At 38.4% G+C, this 23179-nt stretch overlaps 1 protein-coding gene across 1 annotated transcript in view; it reads right to left on the bottom strand.

Annotated features, from left to right (window-relative positions):
- Window positions 1–789: 789 nt before the first annotated feature.
- Window positions 790–23179, bottom strand: part of SLC35F1 (solute carrier family 35 member F1) — a 370047-nt gene continuing 347657 nt past the window's right edge. The window contains exon 8 of the mRNA XM_090279788.1: window positions 790–2576. Coding sequence (XP_090135914.1) covers window positions 2352–2576 — 225 coding nt within the window. The 3' untranslated portion in view covers window positions 790–2351. The remainder of the gene's footprint in view (window positions 2577–23179) is intronic.

Raw genomic sequence — 23179 nt, 5'->3', positions numbered from 1 at the left:
ACTCATACCCCACCCCACTCCCAAAGGATCAAACAAACAAAAGAGTTTGTTTTCTACTATTTTCTTTTTTCCCAAAGGGTTTGATATGGAACTCCTAATCTCAGGCAATTCAGTGTTACCAGCCTTTCTAAATGGAGACAAACTAACACAGTGAGGTGCCCCAGTGGCATGAACATCGCATGTACAGGGACACTGGGCGATAAAGCCTGTACAGTGAATTCACCTTAACACTCACATTCAGTTTCCATACAATGGAGTCAATTAAAATAGCCTAGAAAAGAACTCAAATGGCAACTTTTAGCCATCCACTGATTGCAAACCTTTTTGAAATTTAAATTTAAAAAGAGATTCCCAGTCCCCTGAGTCGACTAGGAAAACTTTCATCCACTTATTTCTCATAAGACTTTACTAAGCATCTACAAATTAGTGTCATAAAAAACGAATAAAAAAACTAAAACATTTGGCTTAAAATAAATACTAAAAATGCAATAAATCAAGCAAATTATGCAAACCAAAGGAATGTAAACACAAAAATAAAACCACAGTCTTTAAAGGTCTTCAGATCTGAATAGACAAAATATTCAGAGAAAGGTATTTAATTGGTTTAAAAGGTAGCAGAGAGCAGACATTGGCAAGTTGTTATGACCTGATATAGCTTTAGCATTTTTTTTTCTCGGATAAAATAAGACATGTTTCTAAGGGGGCTGAACACAGATGACCATAAGATCTATATATCAGACAAGGTCATTTTTTCTTCCCTATCTGCAAGAACAGGACTACTCGCCCTGGGAAGAAGGCACGCAGAGGGGCCACATGGGTGTCAATAGGCAGCATGGGATGCTTTTGCCTCTGTATTTAGGTCTTGTTCAGGCTAACTGTGAATCTTGACTAAGCTGCAAGCTGTCCTTCTACTTTACAGAGACCTCTCTGGTGTTTTGCTTTACTTCCTTAAGACTCATTGATTTTAACTGCCCAAAGATTCATCCATTGAGAATCCTTTTGAATGAATGGAAGCCAGCCAAACACATACTGACACATAGAATTTATTTCTAAATCAGAGATCTGTGGTGTTTCTTGATTTTCTGTGTTTTTGGAAAAGGGCTATTTTAAGGGCAATAGAATTAACTAGTGACATATCCCTCAGAGCCTTTTCAGGACCCTGCAATATTCTTTGTATCCAGAAGAACATTGTGTTTATATATTCTGCTATTAAATGGATGCCAAATATGACCAAAATGCCAGACTTTCTCATTGGCAACATCTTTACCACTACAAAGCGGCCAGATCAATTGAGCTATTGTCAAAGACTGCTCCATATCAGCACCTTGACTATGTTTGGAGGCCTCACAGCCAATAATATTTCACAATAAAGGTGATTTGCATGCTGGTGTATTTCAGAAAGGGTGTTGCACAATTAAGAGGGCAGAGGAACATGGATTTTTCTAACGCCTTGATTGATTTCCATATTTCACTAAAGAAATCTAGGGAAAAAGAAAAGCTAATCTATTTTTGAAGGGGGGAACATAAAGAGGGGCAGCAATATTTTAAAAAATATATATTACCCTAAACACAAATTATAGTACTCCTGGAGTTTCCCATAAGCCACAGAAATGGAACATTCCTTATCCTGTTATTTTGGGGATTTGATTAGCAGAATAAAGGTGGCACAACAGAAAGGCAATAGCCTGGAGTAATCAGAGATCAAAATATAAAAAGGCTAACATGTTTGTTTTATATCTATTCCTAGAATAGAGAATTATATGGTCAGTTGCCCCTCCCCACAAGGCTCACAGCACAAAACATTTACTGAGCAGGCAATCCAACAGGTAACAGAGGAAACAATTAGCGATCAGGTCCCTAGGATAAGGAAAGTTCTCAGGGTGGAGTTCCTGTGGCATGCAACACTCAGATACACTGCAAAAAATAAAGTATGATTCTTAAAAAGTGACTTGCCATAGAAAAGTGGGATTTATGTGAATTACATGTGGGTCTGGCGATGGTTTCTATCAGGAGTACAAAACATCCTCCTGAAACTTGGGGTAATAAGAGTAACAATAATAATACAAATAATAATAACACTTGCTTTTGATTCAAAACTTTTCACAGTAATTAATGCAGAGGGGTTGTGATCAGTATGCACACAAGCGAGGCATCTCTCCAAATCAGGTGGATCAGAGCCTGTGTCTCCAGTGATGTTTAGCTAGTGTCTTTTACAGGCTTTTGGATTTGCTACCTTGCAGTCCACCTGTGTAAACTGCACCTAATAAATACCTTTCTCTATGTACAATACAGAGATGATGGGTGAACACGTGGCCACTAAGCTGTGCTCAGTGGGTGGGGAGGGCCTCATCCTAGGCCACCCGGACATGAGGCTCCTCTTCGGTCTCCTGGCCCAGGCTGGTGTAGGTGACTGAAGGTTCCACTTGAGCTGTGACTGGTAAGTCCACAACAGGTCCTGAAGGATTGCGGAACTGCTTGTATACCCGGGGGTCCTGGGCTATGTATGTGGAGGTGGAGGAGTAGATCACCAACCCAATGAGGATGGTGAAGAAAGACAGGAGATACAGCCCTGAAAACTAAAAGAACACAACAGCAAAGCTAGTTAGCATTCAAAGCAGAACCATTTATACAGTAATGAAGCACAGAGAGATGAGCGTGGAACCGCTCCTTCTTGAAACAGGCAGCTTGATGAGTGGGCCCTCGATCGAAAGTGAATTTGCTCCTCCTAAGCTGACTTAGTCTCACTGGATTCTCCTTACTTTTTTTCTCGCCTCTGTGGCTAACATAGATAAACACTTAGCTAGTTGTCCCTAAAATGCCAGTGAGTACCTGATGTGGGAGAGCTACTTAAGCACAAATTAAAATACAGCAAGGTAAAAGTAAAAAATTTCCAATATCGCTCAACAAGGAGTTGGCTGTTTTTGGCTTTATTAAACCCAAGAGAAATACAGATATTTCATTTAAGGTTGTAATGAAGCCATTAACAGCGAACCTCTCCTTGACACATCAGCTCCAGGGCACTCTTATTTCCCCTTAATCCAGTTAAGACTATTTGTCATGCCAGTAGGAACTGTTATTTGACTATCATTGGATTAGATTATTCTTGGAGGGGGAAAAAACTATCTATAACATTACATCCTTGCCCCACTAATCTAAAAACCAAACCAAACAGGGCTGTATATATAGCATTTTGCTTCCTAAACCACTTGCTGGACAGTTCATAGAGTTTTGTAAGAAAAAAAGAAAATAATGGTTTATACAAGTGCCCAAGAATTTACATATGTTTTTGAAAAACTACAACTTCTGAAGCTTCTTTAGTAGCTACACTGGAAGTAGTTACTTGAATAGTTAGTTACTGGGGGAGAGTAAAGTAACAATACATGATTCCATTTATGTTGCTTCTTTCATTCATTCATTGATTCATTCATTCCATTCACTACATTCAACAAATAGTTTCTTCTATGTCTTCTCCATATCAAACACAGAACTTTGTACTGGAGAAAAGAAATGAAAAGATATGGTCCTTACCATCAAGAACTTAACATTCTCAGCGGAGAAGCAGGGGTATACAGATAGACGAAAACAATATGATGCACAGTGGCTGGCCAAGTCTCATTTTAGTCAACAGCTATTTTCCCTGTCTTGAACACATGCTGCATCCAAGGGGAAAAAGGCTCAATTTGATTTTCTTATTTTATTTTTTTATGTTCATATGCTAAAAGAACTAACAACTGGTCAAAAGACAAAAGTTAATTGGAAGTTGGAAGAAAGAACAGGAAAAGGATGCAGCAAATCTATAAAGTAATTTGCAGGGCTACAACAAAGAGTTAAAAGATGATTATAACAGGAAAGGCGGTTTTGAAAAAGGTACATAGGAAAGATAGTCTTGTGGCTAAAGTTCCTGCCATGGTGGTGGGTCTTCTTTCTTTCTTCTTTTTCTCCTATTTATTTTTTAGCAGTAGCAAGGTAGCTAAGACTAAAGATCATTTTCTGCTTTTCTTTCTAAAAAGAACATCATATGACTAAACTTCTTCAGTTGGATTTATATACTAGACTCAGCTTGTAACAGCTAATTAACTTGAAATAATTAATAGGAAAAGAAGACCCCTAACTCAGTAGTGTTTTCTACAATCTCAGAAAACCTATTTACCCCCAAACATGCCACCTGAAATCTTACATCCAAGAGATTCCTCCTTTATCTGAAACTGTGGTAAACGAAATGGGCTTGCTCCTAATTTGGCCATCATTTCAAATATTTTTGTTAATGACTTTCATTTTCAAAACTGTACTCACGCCTAGCCCTGGCCATGTGGCTCAGTTGGTTGAGCATTGTCTCATATACCAAAAGGTTGTTGATTCAATCTCAGGTCAGGGCATGTGCCTAGGTTGCAGGTTCGATCCCCAGTTAAGGCAACCAATTGATGTTTCTCTCTCACAATGATGTTTCTCTTTCTCTCTCCCTCCCTTCTCCTCTCTCTAAAATCTATGAGCATGTACTCAAGTGAAGAAAATAAACATAACAAAATAAAACAAAAACTCCACTCGTGCCTCTTTAGTTTCAAGAGCAGAGCCCTGCAGGTCTAGATGTAAGCCTACCTCTGTTGCAGCCAATGGAGGAGGAGAGATAAGAATGGGGCTTTGAGGTTAGAACTGCTTTCTACCATAAACTGGATTCAAATCTCAGCTCCAATACTCTGTAGCTGTCATTTCAAACACATATCTTAGCCTTTCCAGGTCCATGTTTCCTTATCAGTAAAGTGGGGATAATAATTGTACCCACTATATAGGGTAGCCATAGGGATTAAATGAGAAAAAGCATGTAAAGCACTTACCCTAGTGCCTACCATGTAGCCAGAATTCAACTCATACTGGCTTCATTATTATTATTATTATTAATATTTTGTGGTTATTATTTTTATAACATGCTCTCATGATCAACGATTCCTCATATAAAATTGGTTTTCTCTCATAATTCCTTGACTTGGGGCTGTGTTGTTCTTGACCAGGGTGAGCGCAGAGCCAGGCATCATGTAGGCATCTACTAAATGATATTTTTTAATAGAGAAATTTCAGAGTCAAGAAAGAAAAAAAAAGAAAAAACAACCTGTACCAATAGTGTATTTTAAATTTTTTAGCTTTAAACTTTATAATCCAATGCCATTTTTTTCAGACATAAGATGCTGAACAGAAACTCACTGAAAGGGAAGTCATAGTATTGATCCTTAGTCATTGACTCCAAAGGTCATCTTCAAACCTGGGATCAGTCAGAGGAGAGTGGTAGGACAATGACTTGGGAGGGAAAGTGTGGAGGGCAAGAGTCTGGGTGGAGGACTGGGCTGCTGATCAGTGAATTGGAATAAGAGGTTTAATAAACTTGGGGTGAATAAGATTTGGCAGTCAAAATAATGTAGGTGTGCAAACAGAAAAAAGATCTGATACAAGGTATCTGGCAGGAAGGATTTGAATTCCTCTCAATTTCTGATTTTGGCTCCTATATTCTGACTTGATCACTATAGCAAGTATTTTAATATTCATTTTTTTTTTTGTAAAGCTAATGCCTTTGCCATTGTATGAAATAATACCTGAATTGTCCCTTTTTTGGACATGGGATCATCAAGTTGAATGATAAATTCACTACAAAGTATTTTCCTGGGACATAGATTTATAATGACAACATACCTGTACTTTAGTTTCAGTGAAATTCCATTTAGTTCATATAGAATTCACTTTAAAACTGTCAAAATATAGATAGCATGGAATTTTACACATCAGAGGCATCTGGGAAGTCACCCAAGAAATTTTATTAATAGATGGCAGATAAAGTTTTTATTTAACACATTAGCCCAAAAAAGGAGCAGAAAAGCGAGCATTACTATTAATCTGGAGCAATAGTGAAAGTTAGAAATAACAACAGGAAGCTTGGATCTATTAAAAAGTAAGAATAAGTTTCTTTTTTATTCTTTAGATTGGTAGAAAAAATAATTTAATCAGAGTACCTCACAGGATGACCCTCAACTCTGTATGCTACATTTATCTTGATAGAGCATTCTGAAAGAAAAAAATAAAGAGAGAGAGAGAGAGAGAGAGAGAGAGAGAGAGAGAGAGAGAGAGAGAGAGAGAGAGAAAGAAAAGAATTCTGTATATTCCCAGCTAGATAACTTGTTATCTGCAAAGCAATACACATTTCTAGTTCCCTAAGCAACGAGAACAGGGACGTCTCTTGAACTCTGGAGGGGGACTAAAAGACATCTCTGAGTTACAGATGAGGCATGTTTCAGGCAGAGGCTTGCTGTCTCCATTTAAGAACATGGGCTGCTGTCTGAAGTGTACTTGTCCTCCTCCCCCGCCAACTACAGGCCATCAGGGGATGCTGTATGTTCTGTGCTGCAGACATACTTCTGCCTGCAATGACTCTGACTTGCAGCTTTGAGAAGCTGAGAGAGGATGCACCTTGCATTGACACCACCACAGTGCCCACTCTCTTTACTTTGCTGTGGTCATTTCCCATCTTGACAGGTCTCTTTCCTCATACCAGTCAGAAAGCACTCACGGCACATAAGGAGAATGCCTGTGTCCAGCAGGGGCGGCATGGAAGACTGATGATAAGGCTGTACAAAGCTCTTTAACCCCCAACTAGGGATTAAACCTGGTTCTTAGCCAGCTGGCATCTCAATATGATGACTAGTCAGCTAATGGGACATTCAGCACATCAATGAAGGACAGACCAAATTTTCATTTTAGCTTTGGTATTAAACATCTAAGTTGAGTTTTAATAAACTAATGACTTTGATGAGCCTAAGCTTATACAAAATTGAAAGCCACATGGTTTGAAAAGCCATTTCAACCTATAGTTATGAATATATCAGAATATGTGAGGAAGAGAACAGTTTTCAAGGGCAGCTTTCTTTTTCTAGCCTGACTGAGAAGACAGGGGTGAGCAGAGGTGAACATGGGCCACCCTCAGAGAGGTGGAGGGGAAGGATGCAGTGACACTGGGTTAAAGCTCTACTTCTCCTGAATGTATGTACTATCAACCACTTCAGTACGGCGGGCCTGGTTTTCCTTATTTCCCAGGGAGTGCACTTTAGAAGAGCCCCTTTATGTTGTATGCCTGCATCTAACACGGCTTTTACAAGGCCCCTGATGTTGGACTGTGGTCATTTTTGCTCAATGACTTCCCTTGGGCCTATTCATAATCAGAACTGATTTTAATTTAACAAACAATAAAAAGTAAAATTTTCTTTGAGCTCTAAAAAAGAGATGAGCCATAGTTCTATCTAAAAAAGGAAAGAAAAAAAAAGAAAGAAAGAAAGAAAGAAAGGAAGGAAGGAAGGAAGGAAGGAAGGAAGGAAGGAAGGAAGGAAGGAAGGAAGGAAGAAAGAAAGGACGATTGAATGGAAAAAAGAAACTATGTCACCTGTGAGGTAGAAGAAAGCCCAGGAAAAGAATAGTTGGTGAGGTCTCTTTGAAAAGGAGGGTACGAGACAATGGGACTTGTGTAAAGCTACTGGAGTTAGACGAGAAAAAAGCAAAGATTTACATTTAGATCTAATTTAGATCTAACTTGGAGAACCAAAGAAACTTAGAGAAAATACAGTTGGAAGGAGGGAGAAAACAAAGTGAAACTATAAAGAAAAAAGATACAGGTAAAGAAGTTTCTTGATACCTTGGAGGAAAGGGGACTGCAGAAATGGATAACCAAAAAATACTGATTCTATTCTATAATAAATAAAGCCAGCATGTAGACACACACACACACACACACACACACACACACACACCTGTGAGCTTCTACTGCTGACCTGATAAGATCTTCCCTCTGGACTTTTCTGGGGAGGATGTGAGAAAACTGAGAGAACATTACCCTTGGAGCCTTTTCCTGAATAAGCAATGAGCAAGGGACAAAGCTTTCAAACACTCATGTGTCTCCCACGTTATCTATTACAAAGGGAGGGAGGAAATAACTGAATATCTCAGACCACAACTCAAGGATGACATTATTGCTAAAATCTCAGAAGACAATCATCTTGCTCAAACAAGAAGGCTCTGTAGGATATGAGCTTGACATTGAAAAAGGCACACATACCATTTGGAGACATGATAATGATTAGAAACTGGTTTCTGAATGGCATTAGGAAGCTACTCAGCAATGGATTTGAAGATACTTCTAAGTGTTCTCAGACATGGCTTTCACATGGAAGTATCTCACATAAAGAAAGGATGGTGACCACAATGATTTCATTTCTAGTTCTTATTCAAGTGCATCCTTTTAAACAGATACAGATATAATTAAGCTCTTCCACATTTTTAACTCTTGAGCAGAAAACACCTAGGAAGGAAGAGTCTGGAGATCTGCACATTTGGCAGCTACGCCAGCAGTCAGTGCAACCATGGGTCAGTGCAATGGTAAAGGGTAGTCACTGGTCATTCCCAAGGTTAAGCAGCACAAGCTGGCAAGTGTGAGGCTTGAGGGCTGCTGGGAAGAATTTCCATGTAGGGAGATTGGCCTGGCAATTTCAGTAAGTGAATTATGCCTGGGAAAAATGAGACTTTTAATTAAGTTTGTAATAACTGTCCTGAATACTCTGCAATGTTAAAAAAAAAAAAAAAAAGAGAGAGAATACTTTCCCCTATACTTCCATACTCTATGATATAAAATGCACCATATAAAGATAATCAACTGGCATATCTAACCATGACTTCTAGATCAAGAAGGAATAAAGAAGCCCAATTATGTTTCAAACAGAACCAGATTACTCAGTTTGGAGGTTCTAGGTATCAGAGTAGTTTAAAGACCCATCGGTGACTAAATAAAATGCCATAGGGTTTTAAAGTCCATATTTGATTATTGAGTGATATAAATGGATTTGGGGAACCCAAGTTTTCTTGAGTCCCTACTTTATATATGAATTGAAAGGTTGGCCCTTTGGGCAAAAATCTTGGAAGGGAAAAAAACCCAATCTGCTGAGTGTCATGGAGTAGGAGGGAGAGGACACCTCAGCAATGACAACATATCTCCCAGCAGCCATCTGTGTCTTGGAGGGCTATGGACCACACCTGGAACTTGGGAGTAGGGTGGTGGGAAGCAGAACCAGAGGAAGCTGATCATTACTGGGCAGGCTGGGAGCCGGGGCCTGGATATCGTGACAAAAGGCTCTGCCTGGTCCTGATCTATGGCTACTGGGTCTGAGCCAATTGTTATTCGGGGCAAGGAAACTAGACAGACCTGGCTCTGCAGAAATGCCAACATAAACAAGTCGATGCTCGACCTCCTAATTTGGCTCTGTGCTAAATTAACAAAATCATTTTACTATTATTAAGAGTATTAAAAATATAAAAGTCTGCTTCTGAGTTTACTAAACTGAAAATAAATTGCCTCGAGAGGCTAAAGCTTCTTCAAATTCTTTGGAAGTGCCTTATTATTCCTCTGTCTCCTACTCTTGCCTCCTCTCATTTCTCCTCTTTCTCTGTTTTCCTCATTTTTTTAGAAGAAAAGGGGTAAAGCTCTCTGGTTAAATATTGCAATAATTCTTTTTTCTAGGTCACAGCATGGAAAATACCAAATGTGGGCATTGCACACACTCTACCATCAACACCATAATCGGTTGTCTTTAGAGACCAAGAATACTTACCCCTATCCCTCACCTCCCATTCTTTCTCCAATTAGGAGACAGGAAATAACCCCAAATTCATCTTGTCAACACAGAAAATAAATCAGTGAGTGCCCCAGTCAAAATGCTAAATGGTCCTTTCATCCTTATCAGAAAGCCAAGGCATAACTAAGATTTAATAGTTGGGAAAATTTGTTCTCCAAACATCACTTTGTTAAGGAGAGAAGCAGCACCCAGAGCCTTTGCCTTTCTGTGTCCTGACACTGTCGCCAGGTACAGGCTGTGCCCCTCACTACAATTCCTGTTCTATTTATGAGGCCTTCTGTTTGGTTTGAAAAACCAATCCATTTGGCAGTATAATTTGTGTAGTCAATCACATCTGAGGCCAATAAGGGTTCTTTTACAGGCAGATATATTCCCATGTGTGTAATTTCACACATGAGCACAGCAACAGGGAGCTAAAAATGGATTTCAGTCATTATCTCTTATATGACAGACGGACATTTTCACTTGGTTTGATGAATTGATAGAAATCCTAGTTCATATAGACTTATATTCCCTGCAGTCCCACAAATGAAGACCATAATAGTCACACCAGAAATGGAGTAAAAAGGGACTACTCTGTGGGAGTGTTTAATTATAGGTTCAGTTATAACCAAGTCTGTGTGATGGCTCATGTATGTCACCTTGCCATGGTTTGTTCTTATCAGTAGTGAAAAGGGATTAAATTTGTGTGCAAGGTACAGTGAGCAGCGGCCCTCAGGCCATTTGGATGGTTGCATAACAAGACATCTACTTTCCCTCCACATAACACAGACAGGTGCATACTGGGCTGGATTGATTTTGCAGGAGACTGAATTTTAAGCTAGTGAAAGCTGGTTTACAGAAGTGGGAGTGTTGCTGCTCATCACATCTCAGAGAACCTTTGTTCCATCACAATGGAAGCAAGAGCTAGAAATGGGAGCGGCCCCACTCACTATTACTCCTAGTGACCCACTAGTAAATTTTCTGTCACTGCAAACTTGTGCTCTGCTGATCTAAATGTCTTAGTTTCAAAGATAGGAATGTTTCCACCAGAAAACACAATAATGATTCCTTGGAACTTCTGAAAATTAAGACTGCCACCCAGCCATGTTGGGCTCCTCATGCTTCTCAGTTAACAAGTAAAGAAGGGTGTTCTTGTTATTGTGCTGACTGGGGTGACTGATCTTGGTTACCCAGGGGAAACTGGGCTGCAGCATCACAATGGAGCAAAGGAAGCATATGTCTGGAACACAGGAGATCCCTTAAGTGTCTCTAAGTATTACCATGCCCTGTGAACAAGTCAATGGAAAATGTCAACAGCCCAGCTCAGGCAGGACTAATGGCCGAGACCCTGTGGCAATGAAGGTTGAGTCACCCTGTCAGGTAAATAAGCATGATCAGCTGAGGTGTTTGCTGAGGACAAATGGAACACAGAAGGAACATAGAAAGAGGTGGTTATAAATACCAGGTAAATCACATGATCAATATGAGGACTGTAACTGTCATTAGTATTTATACCTTGTTTTGTTATGAATATTTGTGTGTGTGAAATAACTTTGTTTTATCCTTTCTCTTATCTCCTTATCGTATAAGATGTATTGACTTGACATCATAGTATTCAAGTATTGTTAGTTTTATATCATAATATTTCAATTATAGGGTATCAAGGAAAAGAGTGAAGGTACCCCAAAATGTTTGCATTTTCTCCTGGGGAAAATGTTATTTTCTTTTCAGTTGTGTGCAAAATAACTATATCATGTCAGACAAAACTATAATCCTGTTATTGTTTTTATTTTGAGATTAAGTATTATTTAAGAAGATGTTTAATGGGTGCTAACCTGACAAGACATAGAATTAAGATAGCTAATTTTATTTGTCAACTTGGCTAGGCCACAGTAACTAGATATTTAGTCAATTACCAGTCTAGATGTTTCAGTGGAAGTATTTTGCAGATGAGATTAATTTTAAATCAGTAAACTTTGACTAAGGCAGTTCACCCTCAATAATGTAGATGGGCCTCACCCAATTAGTTCAAGGCCTTAAGAGAAAAAGACTGAGGTGCCCTGAGGAAGAAGGAATTCTGCCTTTGGACTTCAGCTGCGACATCAACTTTTCTCTGGGTCTCTAGACTAATGGCTTGCTTCGTAGATTTAGAACTTGCCAGCCTCTATAGTAGTGTGAGCCAATTCCTTAAAATAAATATCTATCACTATCTCTATCTCTATCTCATATCCTAATGGCTATGTTTCTTTAAAGAGCCCTAATATAATTAATGATATAAAAATCTGTTATACTAAAGGTCTTGATGCTGATGTAAACATTCATAACAATTTCTCTCTGTGGCAAGTTTTAGCAATTGGGTGTTTAATGACATTTCCAAGCAAACATCAAGTGGTGGTTCACAGTATGGGCTGTAGAGTCAGAATTCTGGTATTTGCATCTTTGTTTTCCACATCCTTGTCTTGTGATCTTGCACAAGATCCCGACCTCTCCAACATTTTAGTCACTCTTTCATCAGTTAACTGAAGATAACTGTGTGGCACATAGTAAGTGCTCAATAAATGTCAGCTATTTTTATGTTACATCACAAAGAGTACATGCTAAAGCAAAAATAGATATAAAAACTTTCTTCAAGAGCTCTTTCTGAATCAAGCATGAATCAAGCTGAACTGCAAATGCATTTACAGAAATGGCTATTTAAAAGAATCACAACATCAATCCATCAGAAATGGAAGGCTTTTGTGTCAATGCAAATAATAAATTCCTGGTTTATAGGCTCAGTGTTTGGGCTTATTTATGTTCAGTTTTCTCACAATGTTGCATAATTATAGACATCATGGGAATCCTCATAAATTCCTATTTGGCTTCACCTTGTTTAATGATTTTGAACAAGTACTCCCTATTGGCACACATTGCACTGGTGCATTCATGAGTATATGTGACTAAGTTAGCAATTTATTTTGTTTCTTGGTGTGGTAAGCTGAAAAGTAGCCCTGCAAAATACATCCTAATCCCTGGAGCCTTTGAATGTTAGTCACCCTACTTAGAAATGGGTCTCTGCTAATGTGATTAAGTAAAGGAACTTAAGATGGTAGATTTTCCTGGGTGCTGTGAACTAAATCGTGCTCCCTCACACAAATTTGACTCCTAATGTGGCTGTATTTAGAGATGGGTCTACCCAACAAACAAAAGTTCCGGACTGTATGATTTCACAGGTGAATTTTAAATGAACATTCAAAGAACTAACACCTACCCTCAAACTATTCCAAAAAATTCAAGAGGAGAAATGACTCCCAAGCTTGTGTTAGAGGACAGTATTATCCTAATTCCAAAACCAGAAAAAGACCCTACAAGGAAAGCAAATTTTAGGCCAATATCCCCAATGAACATAGATGCTAAAATCTTCACAAAAGATTAGCAAACTGGATTCAGCATTACATTAAAAAGATCATGTCCCATGATTAAGTGGAATTTATTCCGGGATGCAAGGTTGGTACAATATCTGAAAATCAACAAATGTGATACACTGTTACAGAACCCCTGGGCTGCTCCAATTGAAAACAAACCCACGGGCTCTTTAGTTAGGGGTCTGACTGCCCGCCGCCAGAATTACAACTCTTAATACTTCAGTTGAGTGAAAAGAAAATTGTTTATTTAACAGTCACACATATCCTTGCCTCCCTCCTACCAAACCTAGCCAGTTTTAGGAAGGTCAGAAACACCGTCTCCCTACTTCCCAAACACAGTTCAGCTTTACCAGCGACTGCCAATCATTCAATCTGATTGGGGAGGTCCTTTCTGTGCTGTGGTGTCCTTCAGCTCTCAATACAAAACTGCCAGGATTTTCAGCCTCCTTGCAAACTGTCTTCTTTCTGTAAACCTCGTGGATCTCCTCTCCTTCTCCAGAGCACCCCTGCGAACACCTGCCAGCGAGGGAGACAGCCCCAGAGCGTGCCCCCCCTAAAGTGTTTGCAGCTGCCTATATATCCCTGGCTGCGTCCTCTGACGCATGGATGTTGCCAACAGTTCTGACCATTCACAGAACCCCACGTAGGCTCTGTGTGCTTTCCATATCGTCCCCTGGTTCAAGACTCCTCCAATCCACCTGAGGCCTTGGAAGCATCCAAGCAATTTTGCATAATGAAAGACACCAGCCACCAGCCTCAGGTGTGTGGAGGCATTCTGAAAGCTGCTTCCTTCTCCCCAGCCCCCAGCTGCAAACTCCGGGGATTTTTGGACTCCTCTGTTTCTATAACAACACCACATAATCAAAGTGAAAAATAAAAATCACATGATTATGTCAATAGATACAGAAAAAGCATTTGATAAAATCCAGAACTCATTTATGATAAAAACTCTCAGCAAACTGGGAATGAAGGGAACATAATATAATAAAGGTCATATATGACAAACCCACAGCCAACATTATACTTAATGGTCAAAACCTAAAAGCATTTCCATTAAGATCAGGAATATGACAGAGATGTCCATTTCACCTCTCTTATTCAACACAGTACTGGAAGTCCTAGCCACAGTGATCTGACAGGAAGAAGATATAAAAGACATCCAGACTGGAAAGAAAGAAGTAAAACTGTCACTATCTGCAGATGACGTGACACTGTATATAGAGAACCCTAAATATTCCACCAAAAAAGCTACTGAAACTGATAAATGAATTCAGTAAAGTACCAGGAAACAAAATAAATATCTAAAAATCAGTAGCACTTCTAAACACCAATAGTGAACTATCAGAAAGGAAAAGTAAGAAAACAATCCCGTTTATAATTGACATCATAAAAAATAAAATACTTAGGAATAAATTTAACCAAGGATATAAAAGACCTGTACTCAGAAAATTATAAGACACTGAAGAAAGAAATTGAAGAAGATACAAATTACTAAAAGCATACACCATATTCATGGATTGGAAAAATTAACATCATTAAAATGTCATACTTCCCAAAGCAATCTATAGATTCAATGCAATTCCTATCAAGATACCAATGGTGTATTTCACAGAACTAGGACAAATATTCCAAAAATTTATGGAACCACAAATGACAACCCCACTGAATGAGAACATATTCACCAATAATACATCTGATAAGAGGTTAATATATAAAATTTATAAAGAACTTATATAATTCAACACCAAAAAACAAAACAAAACAAAACAAAACACCCAAACTAATTCAATTAAAAGATGGGCAAAGGACCTGAATAGACACTTCTCCAAAGAGGGCATAGAGATGGCCAACAGTCATATGAAAAGATGCCTAGCTTTATTAATCACCAGAGAAGTGCAAATGAAAACCAGAAGATACCACCCCAAACCTGTCAGAATGGCTATCATCAATAAATCAACAAATAACAAGTGCTGGTGAGGATGTGGAGAATGGGGAACCCTTTTGCACTGTTGTTGGTAATGCAGATTGGTGCAGCCACTGTGGAGTTGCCTCAAAAATTAAAAATGGAACTGCCTTATGGCCTAATGATTCCACTTCTGGGTCTATATACAAAGAAACCCAAGATACTAATTTGAAAGAATATATGCACCCCTATGTTCATTGTAGCATTATTTACAATAGCCAAGATATGGAAGCAGTTCAAGTGCCCATCATTACATGAATGGATACAAAAGCTGTAGTACATTTACACAATGAAATACTACTTGGCTGTAAAAATTTTACCTTTTACAATAGCATGGCTGAACCTAGAGAGTATTATGCTAAGTGAAATAAGCCAGTCAGAGAAAGACAAGTACCATCTGATTTCACTTATATGTGGAATCTAATGAACAAAATGAACTAACAAAACAAATAGAAATAGGCTCATAGATACAGAGAACAAACTGACAACTGTCAGTGGAGAGAGGGGTTGGGGTGCTGTGTGAAAAAGTTTAAAGGATTAAGAAAAACAAACAAACAAACAAAGTCACAGACACAGATAATAGTATGGTGATTACCAGAAGGACAGGGAAGTTGGGAGGGTAAAGGGAGCATAAATGGTGATGAAAGGAGACTTGACTTTGAGTGGTGAATACACTTGCATACAGATAATATATTATAGAATTGTACACCTGAAACCTATATAATTTTATTAACCAATATCACCCCAATAAATTCCATAAAAATTAAATCAACGAACAAATAAAAAAGGAAATGCAACCACTGTGTAAGTAATTGACTTTAAATGAGGTCATAAAGGTGGATTTATATTCTTCCATAAAGAGACACCAGAGAGCTCCCTCTCCCACCTCCTGCCCCCTACTTGTGATTACACATGGAAGAAAGGCCACGTGAAGACATAGTGAGAAGGCAGCTGTCTGCAAGCTGGAAAGAGAACCCTCACCAGAAACTGATTCTACTGGACCTTGACCTGGACTTCTAGCCTCGAAAAGTGTGAGAAATACATTTCTGTTTTTTAAGCTACCCAGCCTATGGTGTTTTGTTATGGTAGCCTAAGCAGACTAATACACCTGCGTTATTCAAAGGAGCCCTAAATGCAATCACATGTATCTTCCAAGAAGAAGGCAGAGAGAGAGTTTACACACAAGAAGCCGGGGATATGAAGATGGAGCAGAGAGAGATATGAAGATGGAGCAGAGAGAGATTTGAAGACGTCGGGTTTAAAGATAAGAGGTATGGAGCCACAGCCAAGGAAGGCTAGCAGCCACAGAATCTGGAAGAGGAAGGAAACAGATTCCCCCACTAGGGCCTCTGGATGGAGCACATTCCTGCTGAATCTTAATTTCATCCCAAAGAAACTGATTTCAAAGTTGTGGCCCCAAGAACTTTGAGAGAATAAATTTGTTGTTTTAAGCCACCGAGTTTGTGGTAATCTGTTGCAGCAACCATATAACAGTAATAGAATAATTAATTATTATTATTATTATTATTATTTATATAACCCCCAAGGACATGCTTATTGATTTGAGAGAGAGAGGAAGGGAAGGAGACAGAGAGGGAGAGAAACATGGATGTGAGAAAGAAACACAGATTGGTTGCTTCTCATACACACCCTGACTGGGGACTGAACCCACAACCCAGACAGGTGCTCTGATGCGGAATTGAACATGCACCTTTTGGTTTACAGGCTGATGCTCCAACCAACTGAGCTACACAGGCCAGGACAAGTAATTAATTATTCATTCAATAACTGAGCTTAGCTATGAGCTAAGACCCTAATTATCATCTCACCATCCATCTGGTAAATGTTTATCATCACATGCTGGAAATGTGATGATAAATAAAATGGATATACCATTCCTAGTTTCTAGTCTACTGTGGGAGATGAACTACCTGAAGCAATATGATTTGGGAAATATTATGAAGGAAATAAACAGGTGATAAGGGTGGTATGAGAGTTTGGTGGGAGCAACTTAGTTAGGGAAGTCTTCTCTGCAGATGAGGCATTGAAGGTGAGATCTGAGGAATTAGAAGGAGCAGCCATGGGAGGAGCTGGGGGAAGAGCAGTCCAGGCAGAGGATCAACAAGAGCAAAGGTCCCAAGAAGGGAAGGCACAGCTAGTTCTAGGACTGAAAGGACAGCCAATGTTGCTAATGTCTAATACTTAATAGTAACACGCAATTGAGTGTTTACTCTGGACCAGGCACTATTTGGTGGGATTTACATTATTCACCATCTTAATAACTCATGAGGAAGCCATGACTACCCCCCCCACCCCTTTCTAAGAGGAAGACAATGAAGCACAGAATGGCTGACAAGAGTCAGGTAGGGGTGAAGCCCTGGGGGCAGAGGCACTCAAGGAATAATGGTCAGGCCCTTAGAGGCTGTCAGGGCATTTAAATTCTGCTTGAAATGCAATGGGAAAGAAGTATTAAAGGGCATTCAGGAGAAGAGAGCATAGTCTGATTTGTGCTTTAAAAGGATCGCCTTAGCTGCTAATGGGTGTTTAATTGCAGAAAGGAGTATGTGAAAACGGAGGAACAGGAGGCTATGAGAATGGTCCATGTGAGAGACAGTAGTGGTTTAGACCAAGATGGTGGTGACAAAAATAGGAGAGAATCCATTTTGGAGGAAGATCAACAAAATTTGCCAATGGATTAGTTGTGGAGAGTGAGGAAGAAAGAAATTAAGGCTGAATCTCAATTACTGAAGCTGACCATTCTAAAGGCATGTGATTATTTTATAAGCCTTTCCCATGGTGCATTTATTGCCCCATTTTCATAATCATCTCTTTAAACAGAGAGAATTTACACTTAGCATCTTCTACAGTACAAGAATAAACTATGTTGTTATAGGTATAATTCCTGCCAATATTTAATCTATAAAGAGCTCCCATTTCTCCATCGGTCTCCTTTTTTTATGGCAACCAGAGAAGTACTCTAGGAAGAGAACCATATTTAAGAAAGTACAATTGATAACAATTCTAAATTAAGTATGAAGTCTTAGCAAACAAAGCCACTGTCTATTTCTTCCTATTTTCTTGTACAGACAGTCCCTGACTTATGATGGTTTGACTTACAAATTTTCAACTTTACGATGGTTCAAAAGCTATACAGATTAGTAAGAACTGTACTTTGAATTGGGGGTTTGGTCTTTTCTCAGGCTAGTGATATGCAGTAAGATACTCTCTCGTGATGCAGGGCAGGGGCAGTGAGCCACTGCTCCCAGTCAGGTTCTCAATCATGAGGGTAAACATCTAAGACCCTACAGTGTACTCATTATGTTAGATGACTTTGCCCAACTCTAGGCTAATGTAAGTGCTTTGAGTAGGTAGATTAGGCTAAGCTATAATGTTTAATATGTTAGATATATTAAATGCATTTTTGACTTACGATATACTCAACTTATGATGGGCTTATCAGGATATAATCCCATCGTAAGTCAACGAACATTTGTATATCATCTCATTTTATTTTCAAAACACTGACCTCTGAGAAAATTAGGGAGTATCATGGTGATCTTGTAATGACAGCTGACACAGTGCTCAGAGTCCTTGATCCTCCACCTAATTTTCTTCCCATATCCTAACTGCTTGGTAACTGCATTGCAACGTAATATATTTTTGTTTTTTCCTTTCTCTATGTTCAAGCTTCTAAGGGCAATCTATATTTCTATTGCACAGTGGGAGAACTCAACTTAAATTCTACATATCTTGGAACAACCTTAATGGATTATTGATGAAGTAAGAAGCTATTCTTTCTCAATTTATAGCAATGCATGATCACCAAGAAATACAGTCATGGCTGCAGGATAGGAAATCCCTTGACAAAATAAAAAATGAGTTCTCCTGCAACCATATTGAAATTCTTTATTTTCTTCTCTTACATTTACCTGGTGATGGCAGGAGAGACAGAGACATGAAATAAATGGACAAGTAATTTATTGCAAAGAATATCATGATGCAGCAGCTAGTCAAAGGAGAAACCATATTATGATTTTAATAGTTAATCAATATTTTTTAAATAAGTTCAGTACATGATAAATAGCTGCCATTTTCTCTTATATAACCCTCAACATTCACTTTTGGGCCCAGAATATTTGGTTATTCCATAATAAAATCTTAAAACATCATTATTATTACATATTCATAGTATTGTAAGATCCTTGAAATCCATGGAGTGCTATAAAAAAAATGTGACAAACATTCAATGACACTATTAGTTTTTTTTCCTTTTAAAATTGTTTTGTACTTATTATAAAAATAAAATGACCTAATGTCTTAAGACTTTAAAACAATGTGAACTTTGGGTTATGTTACTATTTTATAAATGCATTTAAAAAAAATCAAAATCTAGAGGTGTCTCCCAAATTTGACATCCATGAACTGATATATCCATAACCATCTGTATGTCTCTCTCTATATCACTAACTATATAACCACTATTCCTCACTGCCAAGCTGTAAAGAGATTTGTCACTTGGAAAAGGCCTTCTTTACTATCATTTTAGCTCTGGGTATTATGGCTTCTTTTCTCTGGACACATGTGATTATGGAAAAATTAATTTAATAATTGTTTTTATAGAATGTTCTTGTTTCTTCTGGGGCACAGCTCTATACATACTATCAGTTTAGAATATGTTCCTTGTCTCCAGATACATTTGCTTCATCCTTCTCTGTAAGCCATGGCTTTAATACCCCTTCTTTTTCACATCTTAGCTCAGGGATATTGGTTTGCATTCCTTCATGTAAAATGAAAACAATAAACTGTATTTCACTGTATTGTATGCATACCACAGAGACCCTTATAAAAAATACTAACTGATATGACCTTCGGTGCCACCAAGAACTCAAATAGGAGACAGATACCACACTTATTCTAAAACTGGTAGAAATTATTAAAATTAGCTTTGAAAATATGTGTGCACACTTGACATGCAAAGAAATTTGTAACATTTTACATATATATCTTTCAGCAGCTTTATTAATGACACATTTTGCAGAAGAAATGACTGTTTTTTGGTGTCAAAGACTAGGGAAACTTTTGCAAGGACATTTATAGTCAGTAAGTCGGGGCCCAGTAAACTAACAAATCTGGCAGCTGACTGTTTTTTAAATAAAGTGTTATTGGAAGATGACCATGTCCATGGTAGAGTTGAGTACTTGGGACACAGACTAGCCTGTAAAGCCTACAATACTCGTAATCTGGTCTTTTACACTACTGTGTGCTGACCCCTGTGGGTGAGGGCACATCAACAAATATAGATATACTAACAAAAATCCAATATGATCAAATTACTTATTTCACAATTTTACTGTGGAATACTTATGAATAATAAATATGAATATTAGATTTTTTTCTATAAATAGAATAAATTTCTTAGCAAATTTTTAGCCCTTGATGTGAATTCCACTCTTCCATTCCCCCATGACACTGTATTTAATTACTATGGCATTGAACTGGTTGTCAAATCTTCATGTTCCCTTGAGGTGTTCCCTAAGCCATCCATCAGTTCAACTGAAGAATGAATCAAATCAATGACTCACTATGGTGGGATCTAAATTTTTTACTTTTCAGCTGGTTTCATCAACTTGAGATGCAAAGAATCCACATCATTCAAAAGCTTTTTTGTTTTTTATGTGAAAAGTCCTAAATTATGTTCAGCTTAGAAAATTGAAGTTTAATCTTAAATGATTTTTGTAGAAAGAAGCCTTTCATTGAAGAAATAATCATTGAACACCTACACTGCTGGGCACTGTACTAGACACCAGGGATCCAGTAGAGAAGAGACATGCATGACCCCTGTCGTCCAGAGCTTAGTTCTTAACTGAAGTCAGTCCTTTCATTTAAAGGTGGGACTGGACAAGAAACCCAGAATTTTATTTTTACTGACCTCTAACTAAAAGTTGGCATTTCTTCATTATAAATGTGAGCAGTGACCTACATTGGTATTAGCAGTACCTTAGATGTTTTACTAATAGGAATCACATATATTTTTGTGTCACATTACAATTGCAGCAGATCTCTTCAATATTGCTTACACTCATCACTGCTTTGAAGTGACAGTACATCTTGTGATTTGACTTATTACTATGACATCAAATTTTAAAATATTTTGATAACTTTAATATACATAATTGGTCTGTTTTGTCATGCTATGTATTTTATTTCAGATACTTAAAAACAATGTACAAGGGAGTGCTAGGTTTCAGCAAACTGCCAGAGGGACCCCTTGGTAGGCAGTTAGCTGAAACTCCCATCCAGGCAGTCTGACTCAGAGCTTGGGCTCAGGCTTGTGACAACTCTGCCATTCTGCCTGCCCTTGGACTCGTGTTCACGTTTTGGTGAATATACTTTCAGATCTCTCTCCAGTTTGGAGAGAATTGATTAAGTGGTGGTTAACTCAGGGAAAAAATCAAGGAAACATTATCAGGAACAGAAACCTTTCCCACTTCTTCACACCCTTGAGGAGGCAGGGGGACAATGAAGCTTGTCATTATCTGGGGCTCTGTTGGGAACTGCGGGAGCAATTACAGGCTACCAATAATTTGTACTCCAGGTAGTGGAATAGGTCATACTGACCTACAAGTGTAAATACATTAGAGATATCCTCAAATAAGAAGAACCCAGAGATATGACTCATGTGGGCTCTTTTCTGGGGGGGACCCACCCAAATTACTTAAAATCCAGTCACTTATTAGATTGAAAAGAACTGAGTGCTCAATTTAAATAAAAAAAACAGTAGCTATAAAGTTCTGAGAAAAAGAAAACGTAACCTAGAAGAGTTATCCTTTGAATACAAATATAAGAAATATTTTCAAGAAAGCAAAGATTTGGAATATACTGCCCCTATGAACATTCTCTGAAAGACCCATCCTTACCCCAGTGACATTTGTGCAGTGATTATAAAGCCTCCCCTTTTTCAAAGCTCTTGATTATCATCTGCTAGAAAATATTCCCTATACATGGATGAACTGCACTGTGACCAGCCTGTACAGCCGTACATAGCAGACTTGTATCCTGACAATACCAATATTGGTAGGAATAACAATGGTGATGAAATCCAGCCAACTGAGAGACAAGTCAAAAGAAATAACTCAGAAAAGAAGAACATTTCAGAGACTGGTGATTTAGCAAATGTAATAAGTATAAAAATATGGCTTAAATACTATAGGGATTATATTGATAGAAATTATTAAAATAATTGATAATATGAAAACAGTATAACAGAAATCAGGAAATGGGGGAGACATAGTATAATCTTTCATAGAAGGGCATAAATAAAATGTCTCAAGACTTTAAATATAGATTTGAAACAGTCTCCTACCCATGGTAGCCCCTGGAGAGTTCAGAGTGATGGCTCTGTGTCAGCCTTTCATGTTTGAGCCAATCTTTGCTTTTTACCTTAGCAAACTGATTTGCTGATTTCTGTGAGCCTGGGTTATTCATATTCAGATCCATGGTAGAGGGATCCACATGGGTCTGCTGACAAAATGAGGTGTCTGAGTGTGCAGAACAGGGCCAGACTATGCACCCTGGTGACAAACATACCCAATTTATTCTCCTGCTTTTTCAACTAGCTGGCTTTTCCTGGCCACAGCCCAGTCCAACCACAAGCCTTTCCATCTGAAACTCCTACAACACCTCTAGCTCATTCCATTTTCCCTTACAGCTTGTCCTGATAATGTGAGTCCAGAATATCTGTCTGTGATGTGGAGTTTATGAATAAGGTTCATGTAGAAAGAATTTTGAATTCTGGACCAGCCTCAAAATTTGTCTCCAATTTCTCTAATCCTTCCAAAATTTCTGATAAATGGAAATTGCTAATATGGCAGGGACTGCATTTTTTTTCTTCACTAAATCTATTTTCTTTTCTTTCTGCACAAATAGCTTGACTACATTTCCCAGCCATTCTTCAGTGACATGTGGCTATGTGACTGAGTTTTGACCAATAGAATGGGGAGGATGTCATGGACACCAGTCTGGACCCAGCCATGAAAGCCTCTATGCCATCTCAGAGAGTTGTGCAGAGAATTCCAAGAGCCTTGCCCAGGGGCTGGCAAATTTGTCGTTACAGGGATAGCTAGTAAATATTTCAGGCTTGTGGGTAACACAGTCTCTGTGACTGTAGGGCAAAA

Source organism: Furipterus horrens, unplaced genomic scaffold, assembly GCF_987537825.1.
Source record: "Furipterus horrens unplaced genomic scaffold, mFurHor1.1.pri manual_scaffold_6, whole genome shotgun sequence".
Classification (NCBI taxonomy): domain Eukaryota; kingdom Metazoa; phylum Chordata; class Mammalia; order Chiroptera; family Furipteridae; genus Furipterus; species Furipterus horrens.
The sequence above is the reverse complement of the archived record's forward strand: the minus strand, read 5'-3'. Positions and strand labels throughout refer to the sequence as shown.